The sequence below is a fragment of the Rattus norvegicus genome, chromosome 4, assembly GCF_021556685.1.
Source record: "Rattus norvegicus strain SHRSP/BbbUtx chromosome 4, alternate assembly SHRSP_T2T, whole genome shotgun sequence".
Lineage (NCBI taxonomy): Eukaryota > Metazoa > Chordata > Mammalia > Rodentia > Muridae > Rattus > Rattus norvegicus.
Genome location: NC_141537.1, coordinates 90,892,814 through 90,910,791, shown reverse-complemented (window position 1 = coordinate 90,910,791; position 17,978 = coordinate 90,892,814). Strand labels below are relative to the sequence as shown.

Genomic DNA, 17,978 nt, shown 5'->3' with positions numbered 1-17,978 from the left:
ATACAGAGGCAGACACTTGCAGCCATCCATTGAACTGAGAACAGGATCCACAATAGAAGAGTTAGAGAAAGGATTGAAGGAGCTGAAGGGGTTTGCAACCCCATAAGAACAATACCAACCAACCAGAACTCCCAGGGACTAAACCACCATCCAAAGAGTACTCATGGACAGACCCACGGTTCCAGCTGCATATGTAGCAGAGGACAGCCTTGTTGGGCACCAATGGGAGGAGGAGCCCTTGGTCCTGCCAAGGCTTGACTCCCTAGTATAGGGGAATGTCAGGGCGGGGAGGCGGGAAGGGGTGGGTGGATAGGTGGGGGAACACCTTCATAGAAGAAGGGGTAGCTGGTAATGTATGGGGGTTTATGGACGGGAAACTGGGAAAGGGGATAACATTTAAAATGTAAATAAATAAAAAATTATCCAATAAAAAGATTATTAAAATTAAAAATCAAATGTATGTGTGCTCCCATATGAGTTAGGTAAGAAAATTGTCCTCCAAACTGAAGGCAGTTTAACACCACATAAAGATCCGTAGGATCTGGTTGTTATAAGAACCTTTCTGCTTAGGAATTTGTTCCCTGTCAAGGTTGTTAAAAACTTGAAATGCCTGCTTTACAAATGTAAGAGTTCATGTTATCTTTTCCTGGCTGTGTTTGTCAACTCAAGTTCAATACTTTCATTCATCCCAATTCACTCTAGGATTTTGACCAGCCTCTGCAGAGAGCTGACAGGATCTCTGACAGAGTCTGTTACTCTCCTGTGATGAGGAGCCAGGTTGATCGATGTTCTTTTATTTTTTTTAGAAAATTTTCTGTCTCCCCAGACGTATTCTCTGCCACAAGGACTGCCGAGGGCTTCCGGGTAATCTGTCTTCCCTTTCGCATAAACACAGACTGTTTGGTTTCGTAGAGTGTAAATTTCTAGGTCTCTTTCCCTTGTCCTCTTTATGTGACAGACACAGCTTCAGAAAAGGATTGACTTAAGCCAATAAACTGTAAAGACAGTGTACACTTATGTTTAAAAGGCAACCTCAGATTTTAATTGTGCTCCTTTGGTCTTATGCTTCTGCCTGCAATGCAGCCTCTGACATTAGTGATCAAGGACTCAGAGTTAAGGTCAGCAGGTGTCCAGAGCAACAGCTTTCTTATTAGGTATTTTTCCTCTTTAATTAGACAGGTCTTATTTGCATTTTTAAAGATATTTTTTTCTTATGCCCTTTGAGCCATGTGGAGGAAGTCATTAGTGGTATCTCAGAAGGAGGATGCTGCCTCTTGGCTGCTTGTTGCCAGAAGCCTTTCCTTGACGACACTGACTTCCAGCTGTTTGTGCGGCATCAGGTGAAAAGCAGGGTAGATGCTCAGCGTGCACCTGAAGATGGACTAGGTAAACTGAAATATGCAGGGCGGCTTTCAAAGACTCTGGGTCAATATCCTTTAGCCCAAAGCTATATGACATTATGGAGCAAGATGCTCATTGAGCAATACTGAAAAGAACCAGTTTTGTGAAAATATAAGAAACACATAATTTGCCTCTTTTACAAAGGCTAAATTTCAGCTTGATCAGTTTGGAATTCATTTTAAAATAATCTCACTACAGAAACTATATATTTAGGGGCAACTGGGAAAGGGGATAACCTTTGAAATATAAATACATAAACTATCCAATAAAAAAGAAACTATGTATTTAAAATACAAATTCAATGGTTGTTTTATAAGTGGCAAAATATTCTTACACTTGAAAAGTAAAATACTTGTTATGTCTTTGTAATGTACAATAAGAGATTAGTTGATTCCATATCTGCACATATCTTTTCAGTATTCATAATATCTGTGATAGATATTTTTAAATGTAACTTTATAGAATTTGTTTTCTGGTTCCAAAAAAAAAACCTGTGTAGGCTCTAATGTTTAGAGCACTTGTTGCAAAAGAACCCTCTCTAATCCAACAGCAACTGAAGAGAAATTACTTTCTTTTGTTATATAGTAGCAAATCATAATTTCCTTCTCCCACTTCAGAATATTTTAGAGACATCTACTGGAGAAGTGCGTAATTGCAAATTTCATCTCAGGCTTAAGTGGTATGTTACTACACGCCACTTAAAATGGTCTCTAATACAATTTATGCAAAATAAAATATTCTTCCTAAAGGGAAAGAAGAAAGATTTGTGTCCATTACCAGAAGCCATACAGAAGTGAAAACTAATGCTTTGATGTTAGATCTGTCCTCTATTCTTTATTCGCTCTCTCTGTCTCTGTGTCTGTCTCTTCATCTCTCGGTCTCTCTGTCTCTGTCTCTCTCTTTCTGTCTCTCTGTTGCTCCCTCTCTCTCGCTGTCTTTCTTTCTCCAAAAGTTCTTGCCACACAACTAAAAAAACAAAACCCAACAACAACAAACCATCCAACAAACAAAAATCCCAAAACACTACCACCACCAACACATGATTCCTTTTGATATTGTTCTATTTAGAAAGGAGGCTGCAAATAGAACTCTTGTGTTCTGATAACTTGTGCTCAGGCACACGCATAGCAGACGAGCACACGAGGAGTCAGGAAGACACGCCCCACAAGACTGACGGGCAGCACCTCTTGCAAACACTCAGAGGATAAGTTTCAGAAAGAGGAAGAGCTGGGAAGAGGTGGCTATTCCTCTTGCCAACAGACTACTGATAGTCATTGTATGCTTTTTTTTATCATAACATTTGTCACTGCAATCGAGTTCAAAAGAAATTATCATATTTATATTATAAAATTAATTTTGTTTCTGGAGATAAAACTAATTTGGGAAGCAGAGATTTATGAAGTGTGTGTGGTACTTTACAAATTTTTTTATGAACAAATAATGCTGTGATACTTTGAGGAACAAGCCCTGGAATGATTTCTATTGTATCTACACATTCAGCTTTCTACATAACCAAACTAGATGATTTAACAGAGCTTTAAAGAATGGAACAGATTGACTATTCTTGTCTTGTTTGAGGCAGCCTGCCACACAGTACACACAATACACTAAAGGCAGCGCTGTCCAACACTACACTCACGGAACAACTTGATCCACTGTATAAAATGAAAGGCTGGTGGCAATGGGCAGGCGGACAGCTTGAGGCATTATGAGGTAGGTATCAGAGTGGGAAAGTGTGAAGGAAAAAATAAACCAGGAGAGAATTAGTGAACAATGGTTCGGGGCAACATGTGGCAGTGGCTCTTGATGCTACTAGTATCAGTTGCACAGATAAAGTAATTCAAGTACTTGGTGGACTACAATAAAAGTAAGAGACAAATGGCCAGGGTTTTGACGGAGCAACATGACATCCTTTTGGAATCAAATCTACATTAGAATTGATCATATGACAATTTGAAATAATTGGGCAAACCTGCCACCCTGGCCTTATTTTCACATATATTTCTATAAGAAAATGCCTCCTCATAACAGCATAATGAGCAGATATGACCTTCTGTGTAGCTTTAATTAAGTGATTATGACAGGAGGTCATTATTGAAGCTTTTGTGAGATCTTGTTTTCTAAAATGTATTGGAACAACAAACTACAAATCTAATATTAAAGCCACCCACAGGTGGCTTTTAGGAAGAATTTGAGGTAAGTTTAACTACAGCACATACATAATTTACATTTAAACACTTGGTTGTCCCCATAAGAAGGGAATGTCAGTACACAGCAAATATTCAAATTATCACTTTGTTTTGTTTCTTGGTTCTCTGTTTGTTTTTAATATTTACCATCCTGGATTTCTGTGGCTTCTTTTCCATCTACATGTATGCAGTCTGCTATAATAATTAAGAATCGATTAGCAAGTACATGAGGCTGAATGGGGGCAGGCACAGCTCTCAGCATTTGAGCCTGTAACATGCTTTGATCCATTGCTTTGCTCCCTGCCACCTGCAGTCAGCCATTCTGTGCAATGGCATGTGTAATGATAATCTACGTTTCTAAAAAGACACTTTGCAAACCAGTATTTTAATCTTTAAGAAGTAATCATAAGGTTAATAGTATCAAAGTATCTTTCATGTAAAAGAGAACAAAGACCTTAAACATAATTTCTACTACTATTCTCAAGCTTTTTAAATAACATTAAAAAAAAAAAAGAAACCTAAGTAAGGAACAAATGCACGGTAACACTTGAATATATTTTCACACTTAATAAAAATGAGTTCTTTGAAAGCATATTTGCATCTATTTAAAATATTTTGTACCACTTCCTTTCCAAATATTTTTAATACGGACTATGTTTTCTGTAAATGGTAAAGCACTCACGCTACCATCTGAAAATGTGTTTGATTTTACATTATCTGTGAAATTTAAACCAGACTCAGAGCTGCCCACAGATCCTCACTGCATGGGCTGGCCAGGCATGAATAATATCCCCGACTAAACTGCATGATTCTTAGAGCTCCCTTATATGATTTTCTGTTTCTTAATGTGACTCATAATGGTTTCTCCACAAATACATTAATTTTTAATCATAACCTCATACACTATTGATTGAATTCCCCAGCACTACTAATGCCCTTTCTTGTAATATTCATTCACTTAAAATATGAATGCAGATGCCACATCTTATTTTTCAAAGAAAACCTGTTTAAAGAGAAAGCAAAATAGCAGTCACATAGATGTTAGGTCATAGCAGGTTACTGTGTGTTTGATCAGCCTTCCACCAGAAAACTCTTGAAGACTCAGCTTCAGAAAAATGGCTCCTTTCATTCACAGCCCCATTACATCAAGTAGTTGAACCCGAATAAAGTCAGAGGCTTGTATAATTTGTTTTATATGGGTTACTTCTAGTCGTATTTATTTAAAATATAAACTAAAATTTGTAACAATCTCTAGAAGGTGTGTCTTTCTTAAGAATAAACAATGCAAAGAAATCCTCTTACTTATTTCCTAAAACCATCACAAAGAACAAGGAAAGGGCAGGTTATGAGACGGTGGGTGATTCTCACACAGGAAGCTCTAAACCAGCAACAGGCCTAATGTTTGGCTTCTCACTAATTTTCCTTAGTTCAAAATAGTTCGTTTCTCAGCATCCTGTCATTATGATGTTATTTTGGCATATACCTTTGAGCTGACAGTTTGGCCCTATGTATCCAGGACAGCATCTCCATTCTAATGAGGTGACAATCTTATGCTGCATTCTATAGACAGCATTGGATGACTTCTGAGATCTGGAGAAGAAAGCAATTGATACAAAATTATTTGATTCACATTAAATAGAATTGAGACTTATAAATAAGGTACTTAGAATAATTCCTAACATGCAGTAGTCATTTAGCCTTGGTAGTAATATAAATCCATAATTCTGTCGTCAGTATTATATTCAAAATAGCTAAAAGGGTGTTTTGAATATGCAAAGAAAGTATGAATGGTTTCACTACTGGTATTTTAAATTAGGATCTGTCATGGAGTTTCTAAAGATATGATATTTTTTCTGTGAATAATGTTTTCTAGCTAGATCAAGGTTAGAACTTACTTTAATTCCAGATTTAAAGCATAATATTAGAATACTTTTTATCTATTTCCATTCCTATTACTTCCTAAATGATTACAGTAAAAAGATCTATATTTCCAGAAGATAAATTAAGTTGTGTGAAATAAGTTATATTGGTGTAAATTGAAATTAGGATAACTGCTCTCATTTCAAACTTTACTTTTTAGTTTTCCAAGATTCAAAATTATGCTGATCTACTTTTCCTCTCATATAAGATTTGAGAGAGAGAGAGAGAGAGAGAGAGAGAGAGAGAGAGAGAGAGAGAGGTGGCTTGAATGTGAGAAAATATTATTTATAAAATTAAATTGCAGAATAAAAATGAATAAATTACAACATTTGAATAAAACAGTGGATATAATACACAAATAGTACTCAATTATAGGCTTTGTGTGTATGTGAATCTAAGATATAAGTATAACATATTCTTAACCACACAGGTGGTATTTATCTAAAAGGTGTATGATCCAGGTAGACATAATCCTACTTACTCCCCACATTACTACTATAATAAAGACAGTATTAATGTGGTCTCCTGAAGAACACCTATAACAGATAAAAATAACTTGTTTAAATGTCCATATCTAAAATTGCTGGAACTAGAATTTTAAGCTGGCTTTTATGTGTGAGGGATATGCTCCTGAAATTTGTCACAGTCAACTCTGTGACCTGTTCAGGAGCTGTGTGGGAAGGAACTGCATTGCTTGGTTTTCAGTTTCTGCTGAAGTGTGACAGATATGTCAGCATGGCGGAGGTTGTGCCTTAATAGCAGAATAAGTTACAAGATTCCTTCCAGCCCTAAAAGCATGCTTAGTCATTCCCTTATATATCCTTCAATAAGTCATATTCAACACATAGTTCTGTTGGAGGAAACATTATCTCTAGCCCAACTGATAATGCTAAGTATGAAAGGAAGATACAGACTTTATTTAGTTTGTGGGGTTGACCCCAGAACTTAGAATTTGGCTGAATCATGCTCGAGGGTCAGTGCTCACGCTCTGGCAAACTGAATGTCTGTTGCATGTAATGTTGATATAACAAAGGAAAAACAGGCAACTATTATATAAATACTGAAATCGTGAATGAATGGAAAGATTCACTGAGATGGGCAAAGAAGACCAGAGAGAGGGACAAGGATAAAATAGCTGGGTTTAGAAAAGTGTGATGAACAGAAGAGGAATTGACCTTGAATCCAGAAGAACAATATGATAAGGCTTACTGTGGCAATATTTTTGAACCTAAGATTTAACAATATGTTCTTTGTATCTTTCTTGGCAGGAAAATCGTCACAGAGGAAAAAAAAAAACAGCTGAAAGCAGGGCCACAGCTTAGCTATCACAAATCCCTAAGATGTACTCAGGTCTCTGGACCATGAATCCCAGTGCTCAAGGGACTCAGAAGCACCTGGATTTTATGTGTCCTTACTGGGCATTGTTCTGAACTGCTGATGCACGCAACTCATTTTCTGAGTTATTTGTATGATAATTTGTGTAACATCGGTCTCAGGGCTTGAGTAGAAGTACTAGCTTTTACTGTAGGCTCTTTATGAACATCTCTAGTCAGGCCACAGTCTGTATGTGGATTCAGAGAATTTATCAAGAACTCAGTCTTACATTTTACAACAATTGTGTGTGTGTGTCTGTAAGATATATGTATATATATATAATATAAAACAATATATGAGTTCAAATATGTTATGAACAATAGAGCTGCTTTCTCATGCACAATTACAGGTAATGGCCTTCTATATTTTAAATACAAGCCAAATTTTATATGGACTTCTTTCTTACCCAGAACAAAAAAATTATTATCAAATCTTTGAAAGTATCTATGTGTTTCATGAAGAGCTAAGCTCAGGGTTGTTGACTAGGTTACACAGCTGCTGTAAGAATGACTAAAGAATGGAAGATTCCATAACAGAAGGTTAACATGCCCTAAATACGGGAATACTAGACAGAAAATATATAACAATATTAACTCACATGATTCTCAAAGCAAATATAGAAAACACAAATCTTACTGTTAGTTGTAACCACATTTTAGTTTACTGAAGGTCATGTATCTAATCTAAGCACTATCCACCCAGCCAAACAGTGTCTGGATTACTATCCCTTGTATTTCCAGTTTACATGCACAGTGTCTATTTTCAGAAAACATTGTGTACCTTCGGGAGCAGAGTCCACTGGGCCAGCCACAGGATCCTCTCCCACTGTTTACATTAGAGCCATGAGTGTCCAGTATCACGGTTGGGGATAACTTGGTATGTACGTGAGCACACCAATTCCTGAGGGAGTAATCATTATTGGTAGAAAAGAAATCATTGTTAATACTATTTTTGTCAAAATGATTTTCTTAGACTTTTACTACTTTGATATATCAATAACATGCTTTGAAAAATGCTTATTAACCAATATTTAACATCCACACGGAAAAGAAAATGCATATTCATTGTTGTACCCAAAGAAATTTTAAAAAATACTACATGTTGAAAATAATCAGAACTAAATTAGAGCCTGCATTCTATTATTTTAAGACAAAAAATCAAGACTGCTCTTATGTTTAAGTGCTTGTACTGAGAGCAAAGATCAAATCTAGTTCTATTAATTTGGGTACTGGGTAATAAGATAATAAGCTAACAAACTGAATCATGTGTAGAAAGACAGAAAATATATTAAATGATGAAAATAGAAGTAAAGAAGGTAAGAGTAGATTATTTTCTAATGATATAGCTTTAAAGAAAAATATTCGAGATAAAAATTAAGAATGAAGCAATATAATTAAGTTCATCATATATTTTCATAATATATGGCAAAATAATTTAATATTCCACTAAGTAGAAAACACACCTCTATGCATCATCAGCAAATTTAAGTTGATCTTATTTGAAGTAGCAAACAGTAAGAAAAATGTGCTTCGAAATAAACCAACAGAAGCAATCTAATATTCCATACAAAGGAAAATCAATTGGTCATACAAATCCATGAGGAAGCCCAATGGAAGCATGTCCCAATTCTCTACAATATCAGACACTTAATAAAGTAAAACATAAGCTTTCTATTAAACCAGAATATTCTATAAGGTAACTGTATACTTTTGCCTCTGATACAGCAGTCTCAGATGATATCTATGTATTTATAAAATATGTATTTTATGGCATAGGTGTATCTATAAAAACATGTTTCTGGATAATGTATAGTGAACTATACAGTCATGTGCTTCTTTGCATGTGACATAAGCCTAATATATAGCTTAGTATTTTGCTGGGAGAAGTTTTGAAATTGCAGCTCAGTAGGGTGTGTCTGCAAAGAGAGAACACCTTCAGAATGAAATAAAAATTAGATTTCTGTTAAGAAATAGTTAGATATGTGTGGAGAATTCATACGATGAGGGACATGGCAGAAATGTCAAAATGAAAGTCAGCACAAGGTTCTCCAGAGTTTTACAACAGATTCTGGATGCAAGATTAATAGCATTTAGTGCAGTGCTGAGCACAAAGTCAAATGAATAAAACCATAATGACATGTAAAAAATTAGGGATGATACATGCAGCAAAACTTCAGTGTTGAAAAAAATTAAATGAATCAGAGATGCTATGGATGGAAATAGAAACAGTAATTAAAATTGATAAATAGTTAATAAAAAACAACACAGCCTGTGCAGTCAACCCTAACTAGAGTGTATACCAGCATTCTGGACATTAACGAAGTAAATCCAATGAGCCATACGAATATGCTATGCAGAGCAGAAGATATAAAGTCCAGAAATGCAACCGTGAACACTTTATATGATTATGTAACTTGAGTTCTTAAAGAGGGTAAGAGGGAGAAAGATGATGGTAGAATAAACATTTAATGAAAAGTAAGATAGTTTCGAAGTTCATTTTTTTTTTCAAAAAATTCTAAGACACTTGCTGAATTCCTTGAGAGCAAATCCACAGTCAAGCCTGACTTAAGTACATCTCATCAAATTCCAGAAATGAGTGTGTAGAAAGAAAAATGATGAAATCACATCCCAACCATGTCCATTCATCTTGTGAGCCAGAGAGGACCAACCAATGAGGGTACCCCTGACAGTGACCACACAGAAACACATCTGTAAGAAATCAGGACAACAGTCTCAGAAGTATCAAGTTCAGGTATGCAAGCTCTTGGAATTCAGATGAATGCCATCCTGAATATGCAGTTTTTAGATCTTACGCTTCCTTATTCTGTCATTTGACTCGAAATGACAGTGTGGTGGGGAAGCTCCTAGCACTATAGATGACTACTTGTGGTCATGTAAACCAGAGTACCCCTACCCTAAATCAAGCCAATGCTCTCCCTGAAGCAGGGACTTGGGATAGAGGGACTTCATTGTTTGATTAACATTTCTTTCCTGGCATTCCATTATTGAGATGCATTTGGAAATCCATGTGTCTTCTAGCTATGACTGGGAAGTTACAATAAAGAAATCTAAAGACACAAATATGACAAGACCAGTTGACATGGCACCATGAATGGGGGAATCCCACAGGATGAAGAGCTATAGGCAATTAACAACTGCTGAGAGGGGATGAGTTAGTCTTCTCCAGGGAGGATCTTAATTGGTTTTTAAAATACCAAGTGGTCAGCTCTAAAAACTTATAAGCAACTTACATATAAGCAACTAAATGGATTTGCAGTGTGTATGTGTTTATTTGTAACAATAATAAAGAAAAAGAGCCCAATAATTTGAGGGCAAATTGTAGGATATAGTACAGGAGATGTTGGAGTGAGGAAATGAAAGGGGAATAATATAATAGGTTCCTTTTAATTAAACATAAAATAAATTTATAGAGCCCAAACACCACAGAAAGCATCACAATAGATGAGATGAAGAGGATGGAGTATCACAGACAGGAATCTACATCGAGAAATTCTATGTTTAGATGTCAGGAATGAGTAAGTAAACCAATGAGATAAATCAAAAATTCTAGAAAACTTTCAAGAGACCAAGATTAAGAATCCACAAGAAAGGAAAAAAAAAACTGTATCAGAAAATTTCTGAAAGATAGGGGAAAACAGTTTTTATCATTAGATAAGTAATCCTGACTGAAAACCAAGAAAGAAAATTCAAAGTAAATGTGAACAACAGACTAAATTGATGTTAGTGGCACCCCCAGAAATAGGTTGCACATTTTTGCAGAGCTCGTGAAGCTCACTCTAAAAGAGATCACGTTTTATTCCATAAAAGTCTTAACAAACACACAAGAATTTTTTAAAAGCTTAATCTAAAGCCTGCTGTGTACTAATGTATCTGTTCAATGTAGCTTTGTTTTCTGTACAAAAAGCTTAACAGTGTGTCCTGGGTCACAGGGTTATGAGACTAACATATTTGGAACACATCGCTGAGAACGGTAAGGAAATGGTTTTGTGGCTATACATACATGTACACTGCATATATTATACATAAATAGCCATGGCTTCCATGTAATCACCTGAGAAATCCCTCTTAACTATAATTGATTCTCTGTTCCAAATCAATAATCTCCAGAAAACAAATACAGAAGGCTGTCACCGCCACCTATGCTTGATTCAAATGAGAGAGGGCAGCTCTCAAGATGACGTTAGTATTCAAAATGTCTTTACAGTCACAAGGAATTAGGAACGCAAGTATTCTTAACATCTTATACAGTATTTTACAAGGATTTTATTTGATAAGATTGAGGAAAAGAAGTCCTTTGTCAAAGCTAAACAAACTTAAAAGCGTGAAATGCCATATTGTTTACTACACATTAATGAGAAGATTCAAAGAAATTCATATAGTATGAACAAAAGAAGTAAAAACGAAAAGCATGGGTTTACATTGAACAAGACAAGGGACACCACACACACACACACACACACACACACACACACACACACACACACACACACACACACACACACACCTGTGGTCAAACTGTGATGTGACCTTTTAAAAGAATTACCAAACTTTATTTTTCTTTTATTCTGGTATTCTTTAGACTGTGACCTCAGCAGAGTGTGGCAGATGGCTTCAGTTCCAGCAGGGGTCAGGCTTTCCCAGCTAGCAGACTGGTTAGATGTGTGATGTCTGTTTTTCTGCTTGGCTGACTAGTCCTTCCTATCAACTGACTTCTCCAGCATGTCTTCTTAAATAATACATTTTTAACTTACAGCCTTATAATTAGAAAAGGAAAAGGTGTGGCAATCCGGAAGTTTCCTATTTAATTACCCAGTTTGAATAAGCACTTGTTTAATTCTAGAACTTTAAATGTATACATTTACTAACCATGAAAGATAATGAAAGTCCCTAACTAATGGGAGATATTAAAATGCAGAAGACACTCTAGTGTTTGTTTTCACTGACAGTAATGGGAGCATCTGAATGTCTACAAGATGAAAGCTTTCTTTAGTGTAAGGATGTTTCTGGAATTTTGCAAAGTGAAATAATCTCCTTTGGATGTCTGAATTCCTCAGACTTAACTAGAAAGTTTCAAATACTGTGTGGACTGAGGACATCCAGAAAAACAGAGTCCTGTTTGGACAAGCGTTTATTTCCATCCCTGCGCCCAACGACTATCATCTCTTTCCCACCATCCTGCAGAGGCCAGGCCACTCAGACTAGAGCAAGGAGTTCGTGTAAACTCTGTATCACATCACTGAAATCTTGGATATTTCAGTTCTTACTTTATTCCTTCTCAATAGAACTCACAAATTAGTTTTTGTCCTGTTGTGTGTAGAACAGTCTTTTCTCCTCTCCTTTCTGTGGTCATTCAAATGAAGGCTGTAGTGTAAGCATCTGCCACGGAATCATTGGATATGCTCATGCACGCCGGCCAGCCCAACCCTTGGCATTCGAGAGCCAGAAATTCAAGGCCAACCTTAGCAGCACAGCAAGTTGAAAGCCAGCCTGAGCTACATAAAACTTCCAACCCTTTTCTTAATTCTTAATTCTCTTTCAGTACCACACACACTCATGACATGAAATATTTCTCTGTACTGTTTTGACTGCCCTTTGAGGTCTCAGACTGCACGCTAATCCATTTCCCCTCAGGTTCCTTGATTTCTGTCTTTGTTCTGTTCCTCTCTCTGTTCCAAACACTGAATAGAATTGCCAGTCAGACAGGCAAAGCCCATGCTTTCATGAAAGTCAAATAGCTGTCTGCAAACATAGGTGAGTGTTCTAAATGAAAATGTGGGTGAGATAAAAAGGGGACAGTGAGCCAGGGGGCTGATGTCAGACTGTCAGAGAGGGTGACATCAAAATCAATGTTGAAAGAGAAAAAGGAGTCCTATTCTAAACACTCATAGGGGAACATTTCAAGAATAAATACATCCTCTGAGGTCCTGGAAGGATGGATGCGAACTTGCTCAGTCCTGAGTCTGGAGGTCTCAAAGGGTGTTGTGAGCTTGGAGGAAGATGGTGAGGCTCCAGATGCCCCCAAACATTGAGAAACACTTTTCTGAGAATTCAGAAGGTGTTTTGAAATGCATCCATTGACCAGTCAGTTACTATTCCCAATACCTTATTAAAGCTGGTTTCATTTCTTTTTCATTTTAAGTTTACTAAAGTGTGAGATGATAAAGTACGTCAGTTCCCCTTTCGTGTCAATACTTAAAATGCTCATTTTAGTCATCATAAAGAGAATCATTATGTGAAATGATAAACATTAGCCTGATTTTCAAGTTTAAAAGAACTGTCATCATGTGGAGCATGAGTGGGACACTGGTGTGTGGACACTGGTAACTTAGAAGGGTGGGATGAGGACAAGACAAGAAGCAGAGTGACACAGAACATAGTAAAGCTACAGCAAGAAGAGATTTGCTGATAGATCAGAAAGTATTTCTACAGACAGGAAAATGTAGAGCGTCTACTGAGGCCTCTAGTTACAGAACCAGCTGCATTCACTAAGATGGCTGCAATTGGGATTCTCATATACAGTGGGTGGGGGTGTACGCCAAGTGAAACAGGTAGTTGTGTACCTCATTCCATCTCTTATCGCCAGTCAAGGTCTCCTGACCCCATTCAGAATGGTTGGCTCATTTGACTCAATTTCTTCTCTTCAGCTTTACATATGTTAACAACACATGTGTCCCATTGAACAAGGGGCGGTCACAGTGGACTAGACCTCCTCCTTACACTTGTCACCATGTGTTCCGGGTCTTATGAGTGTGCTGTATGGAGGAGTTCACGGACACTAAGTTTTAGCATGATCACAACATTGAGAACATGTTGGGTGTCCAGCAAATGTCTGTCCTACATAGAAATGCCCCAGTTCTAATTTCATCTTTTGTGCTTATTTTAATGTGCTTGGTCATTTACAAACACCCCTTCTGCCAGACAGGAAACCACAGATCTTATGTAGCTGACAGCCCCCAGAGTGCTAAAAGGGAACCAAGTAAGATGCAAATAATTCACATGAATCTTGGAGAAGAGAACCTATTATAGATGCAAGTATTCCTTTTCGCTAAGAATTTTTACTCAATCGCGAACACAATAGAGTGATGAAGGTTTGATGAGTTCAGTGTTCATTCTCACTGAGACTCTAGGGAATAGCTCTACTCACAAATGAACCCCATATTTCATGTTCTCTTTTCCACTCTCCTACATACCCCATACCACCCATGCCAGAGCACCCTGTGTTTATTTATCATGCATGTCACATTAAAGAGACTTAAATAACACTCAGAGTAGTCCCTACATGCAAAGAGATCATGAGTTCTTTGTGAGAATCTTTCTCAGAGCTGGGCAGTGGTGGTGCATGCCTTTAATCCTAGTACTAGAGGCAGAGGTAGATGTTAGCTGGAGGTAGCCTGGTCTGCATAGTGACTTAGAGGACAGCCAGGGTTACACAGAGAGTCCGTGTCTCAAACAAACAAACAAACAAACAAACAAACACACACACACAATAAAGAAACAAGCAAACAAATTCTTCTCTGTTGTAAGTAAAGTGATAATTCTGAGAACCACAGTGGACATTTGAGGGGCTGCCTAATAGCTCCAGAAGGCAACGACTGGGTGTAAAAGGAATAGATATTGGGAAAAGACCAAGCTATCTGAACAAAGAGAGAGGAAAGGAAGATGCAGTATACTGTGAACCAAAGAACCAAAGTTTGAACGGACTGAAAGTGATAGCAGATGAGTGTTGGGACAACATGCAAGGTTGTGTGAGTAACTGGGTAAGGAATCTGAAAGACATTCTGGAGGCAGCCAAGAGCCCTTGGAGATTCATAAAGAATGATACACTCACCCTGTCCTCCCAATTAAGATGACGGCCTCTCTTCTACTGAGGGAGTGACCTAGAGGAGCTGGCTGCCAAGCCTCTGAAACCAGCTCATCTTTTTGCCCTGAGATATAACTAAACGAATTTGTCAATTATTTACCCTCTCTTGAAAGACACCATGACTGAATGTTCCCTTTGTTATGGAGTTCTTGTTATATGTAATCGCTAACTAGGTCAGCACGCATGCACACACACACACACACATACACACACATATACACACGGGGGGGCTTGGGGAGAAGAGGGAGGGAGGGAGAGGGAGGAGAGAGAGGGAGAGACATGCCATATAAATGTTATCATAGTTAATCAAATGAAAACAAAAAAAATATTTCAATTCAAGTCTCCTTTGGATCTTCATGTATTGAGAGAGAGAGAGAGAGAGAGAGAGAGAGACAGAGACAGAGACAGAGACAGAGACAGAGACAGAGAGAGAGAGAGAGAGAGAGAGAGAGAGAGAGAGAGAGAGGCCTGGCTTTTCTCTCATACTACTATCATTTGGATGACCGAGTGAGTAGGGCAACTTAGACTGAGTAGAGAAGATTACTAAAAGAGAAATACAGGTTCTTCAGGACAGCAAAGAAGGAAATCTCTAAATCAATTATTACTTTATTATATAAACAACTTGATTATTCTCATTAGGGAACCCATAGGGTAAATTGCTGTTCAACTATTTGTATTTCAAACATAGTTTTCTCGAAACAAATACTGAATTTTGGGAAATTATAGTTATGTTAGTACTTGCTTTTTATAGTAAATACAAATGCATACAGATAGGACATTCAAATTCTTTGTATGGCCTGGCAGAATGCCAGGCACATGATGGACACGCATAAATAATGGTCACATCAATAAGTCTTACCAAGTGTTGAGAGTAAGGATCTTAGGCAAAATAACAAATGTTACTTCAAAGTCTGAACCAATTTTAATGTCAAGTCTAACGTTTATTTATAAAATGATTAAATAGCAATTTTAATTATGATACGATGATGTACACTTCTTATTTAAGTGGCTCTTTAGTTGAATTGTCTTTTCATTTGCTTTATTGGCTTTCTATCTTAAAATACACTCCTAATTGCAGACGTATGAAAACCTCACGGTCATTTCCTATAAATGTTCAGGAGCTGTTTTGCATTTAAAGAACATTTAATTCCAGATACCAGTAAAATATGGTAAGTAGAAATGATGCATGAAAACAATTTAGAAAAGATTCTCAATAGATACCATTTGTCATTTTTAGTTAATTAGGAATTTCTTACTAAGTAAAATGTGTGTTAGCTGCTATACAAGACATCTACTCATCCAAGATAAATATGACTGGTAGGTAGCATTTGTTTCACAATGAAACTGGGTTATTCCAGATTCTAAGTGGATTTTTTTAGCTAAAAATCATACATATCTGTATATTTTTAAAGTCTTATGACCTTGAAATTCTATCAATAAACAGACTTGACTTATAGAATCCCAGACACTCAAATGTGCCAACTTTAACTTCCTGGTGTCCTGCTCTTTATGCTCTCTGGCGAACAGCTTGCTTAAAACACCTTTCACACATTAGGTGTGAACTACTATTTTTAAGTTAAAACTTATTGTATTATTGGTGCAATGTCTAACTCATTTTAGGCACTTGAAGCTATTTCACTATGGGTAAAATTATGTACCGGTTGGCATATACCTCTAAATACACAGATAAGTAAATCATATGAGAATAAAACATTCATTTGCTTTGGCGTGCGTTTTTCTGTGTTTTGTTTTTGGGTCCATTTGAGACTTTTGTTACATTGCTCATTTAAACTTAGTTTTATTTTACTTCAGCAATGCAAACAGCTATCACTTTAAATCAAGCAGAAAAGAAGGCTTTGTGATTCATTGTCCTCCTGACAAGTGTAACCCTCTGGGATAACTGGACAATGATTTCCTCATCATCTGTTCTATAAGCCACAGACATCTAAGTCCTCTTAAGTGAAGTTTTCATGATAACCTTTCATAGCGGGACCTGTAGCATTTACACATATTAGACAGTATAGTCAGAGACAGAAGAACAGAATGTTTCTTACTTTCCTCTAGTTGTTTCAAAACTTGACTTTTGATAGCTGGGTCTTTGATTTCCGCTGTTACCACTTCTCCTGAGGTGTGTTTCCCTTGCAGACCTGTTTCCTATGTCTCCAGATGACTTAGGGGAGACTGCTTGTTGATCGGACTTTCTGGAAAAACTCTGAAGGAATTTCAACGTGGCATTAGCAAGCATGACCGTTTCTGCTCCGGAGCTGGGCTTGATGCTGGGTTTGCCCTGGAGAGAAAGAGGCAATGATGCCAATGCTGTCCCTGTCTTCTCTGTGGGTGTGGGTGTTTGGCTTCTCCCCTCAGGAGGGGTGCTTGACTCAGAGGGCTGTAGTATTGATTGTAGAAGAGTGTCTTCAGAAGGTCTCTCAGGAGCTAAAGGAACCTCAGGGGGAGGATTCTGAGTGGCCGAGAGCACTTGAAGGCTTAGTACTTCACTTACAGGTGCTGAAGTGGAGTTCCGAGTCGGTGATGAGTCTTCATCCTCAGGTACAGCCCATGAGTGCTGAGTGTTGGTTAGGCCAAAGACCATGCCCCATAAAATAGAAAGCAGGACAAGAAACTTTTGTCCCTGCATGGCAGTAAAGTTTACACACAAAAATTCATATGGAACTGTGAGGCGAAGTTCTTCCAGCCTTTCTGGTAGCCACTTCCGTACTGAATGTTTTAAAGTTGGTTTTTGACAACCTGATCTGCGCAAAGGAAACAGGTTTCTGTGTTTGCAATGTACTCAGGAAGTTGGTTTTCCTGTTTCTGTGGTTGCTCTGTGATCTGTGACCCTCCTAGGATGGATCAATGGATGTGCTGAAGGACCTCTGAGAAGCTGAGGGGAAAGGAGGAAACATGGGCAATTATCAGCAGGAAAAGACAGGAGAGACCATGAAACAACTTTCCCTTTCCAAGGTACACTCAAGTGTCTCCACCTTTAAAATGAAACTTCCCATTGGCTATGAAGGGTGGAAATTCTTCAGGCTCGATGAAAGAGTTTAGTGTTTTGTTCTTTTGCATCAGGAAATAAAGAAAAGATTTTGTCACGATTTTCTTCCCATTGCACCACACCCAGAAGGCCACACTGTTCAATGGACACACACACACACACACACACACACACACACACACACACACACACACTGTGTTAGGGCTGTTGTGTCCTTT

The 17,978-nt window shown here is 37.5% G+C and overlaps 1 protein-coding gene across 2 annotated transcripts in view; it reads right to left on the bottom strand.

The window, feature by feature from the left end:
- The window catches only part of Mmrn1 (multimerin 1), a 47,430-nt gene extending 29,966 nt beyond the window's left edge, over nucleotides 1-17,464 (bottom strand). The window contains exons 1-3 of one of the 2 annotated variants that reach the window (XM_087658737.1): nucleotides 16,820-17,464; nucleotides 7,665-7,784; nucleotides 5,074-5,180 (exon numbers count right to left, since the gene is read on the bottom strand). In XM_087658737.1, coding sequence (XP_087514863.1) covers nucleotides 5,074-5,180; nucleotides 7,665-7,784; nucleotides 16,820-17,400 — 808 coding nt within the window. In that variant the 5' untranslated portion in view covers nucleotides 17,401-17,464. 2 annotated transcript variants of the gene reach the window in all.
- Nucleotides 17,465-17,978: the final 514 nt, after the last annotated feature.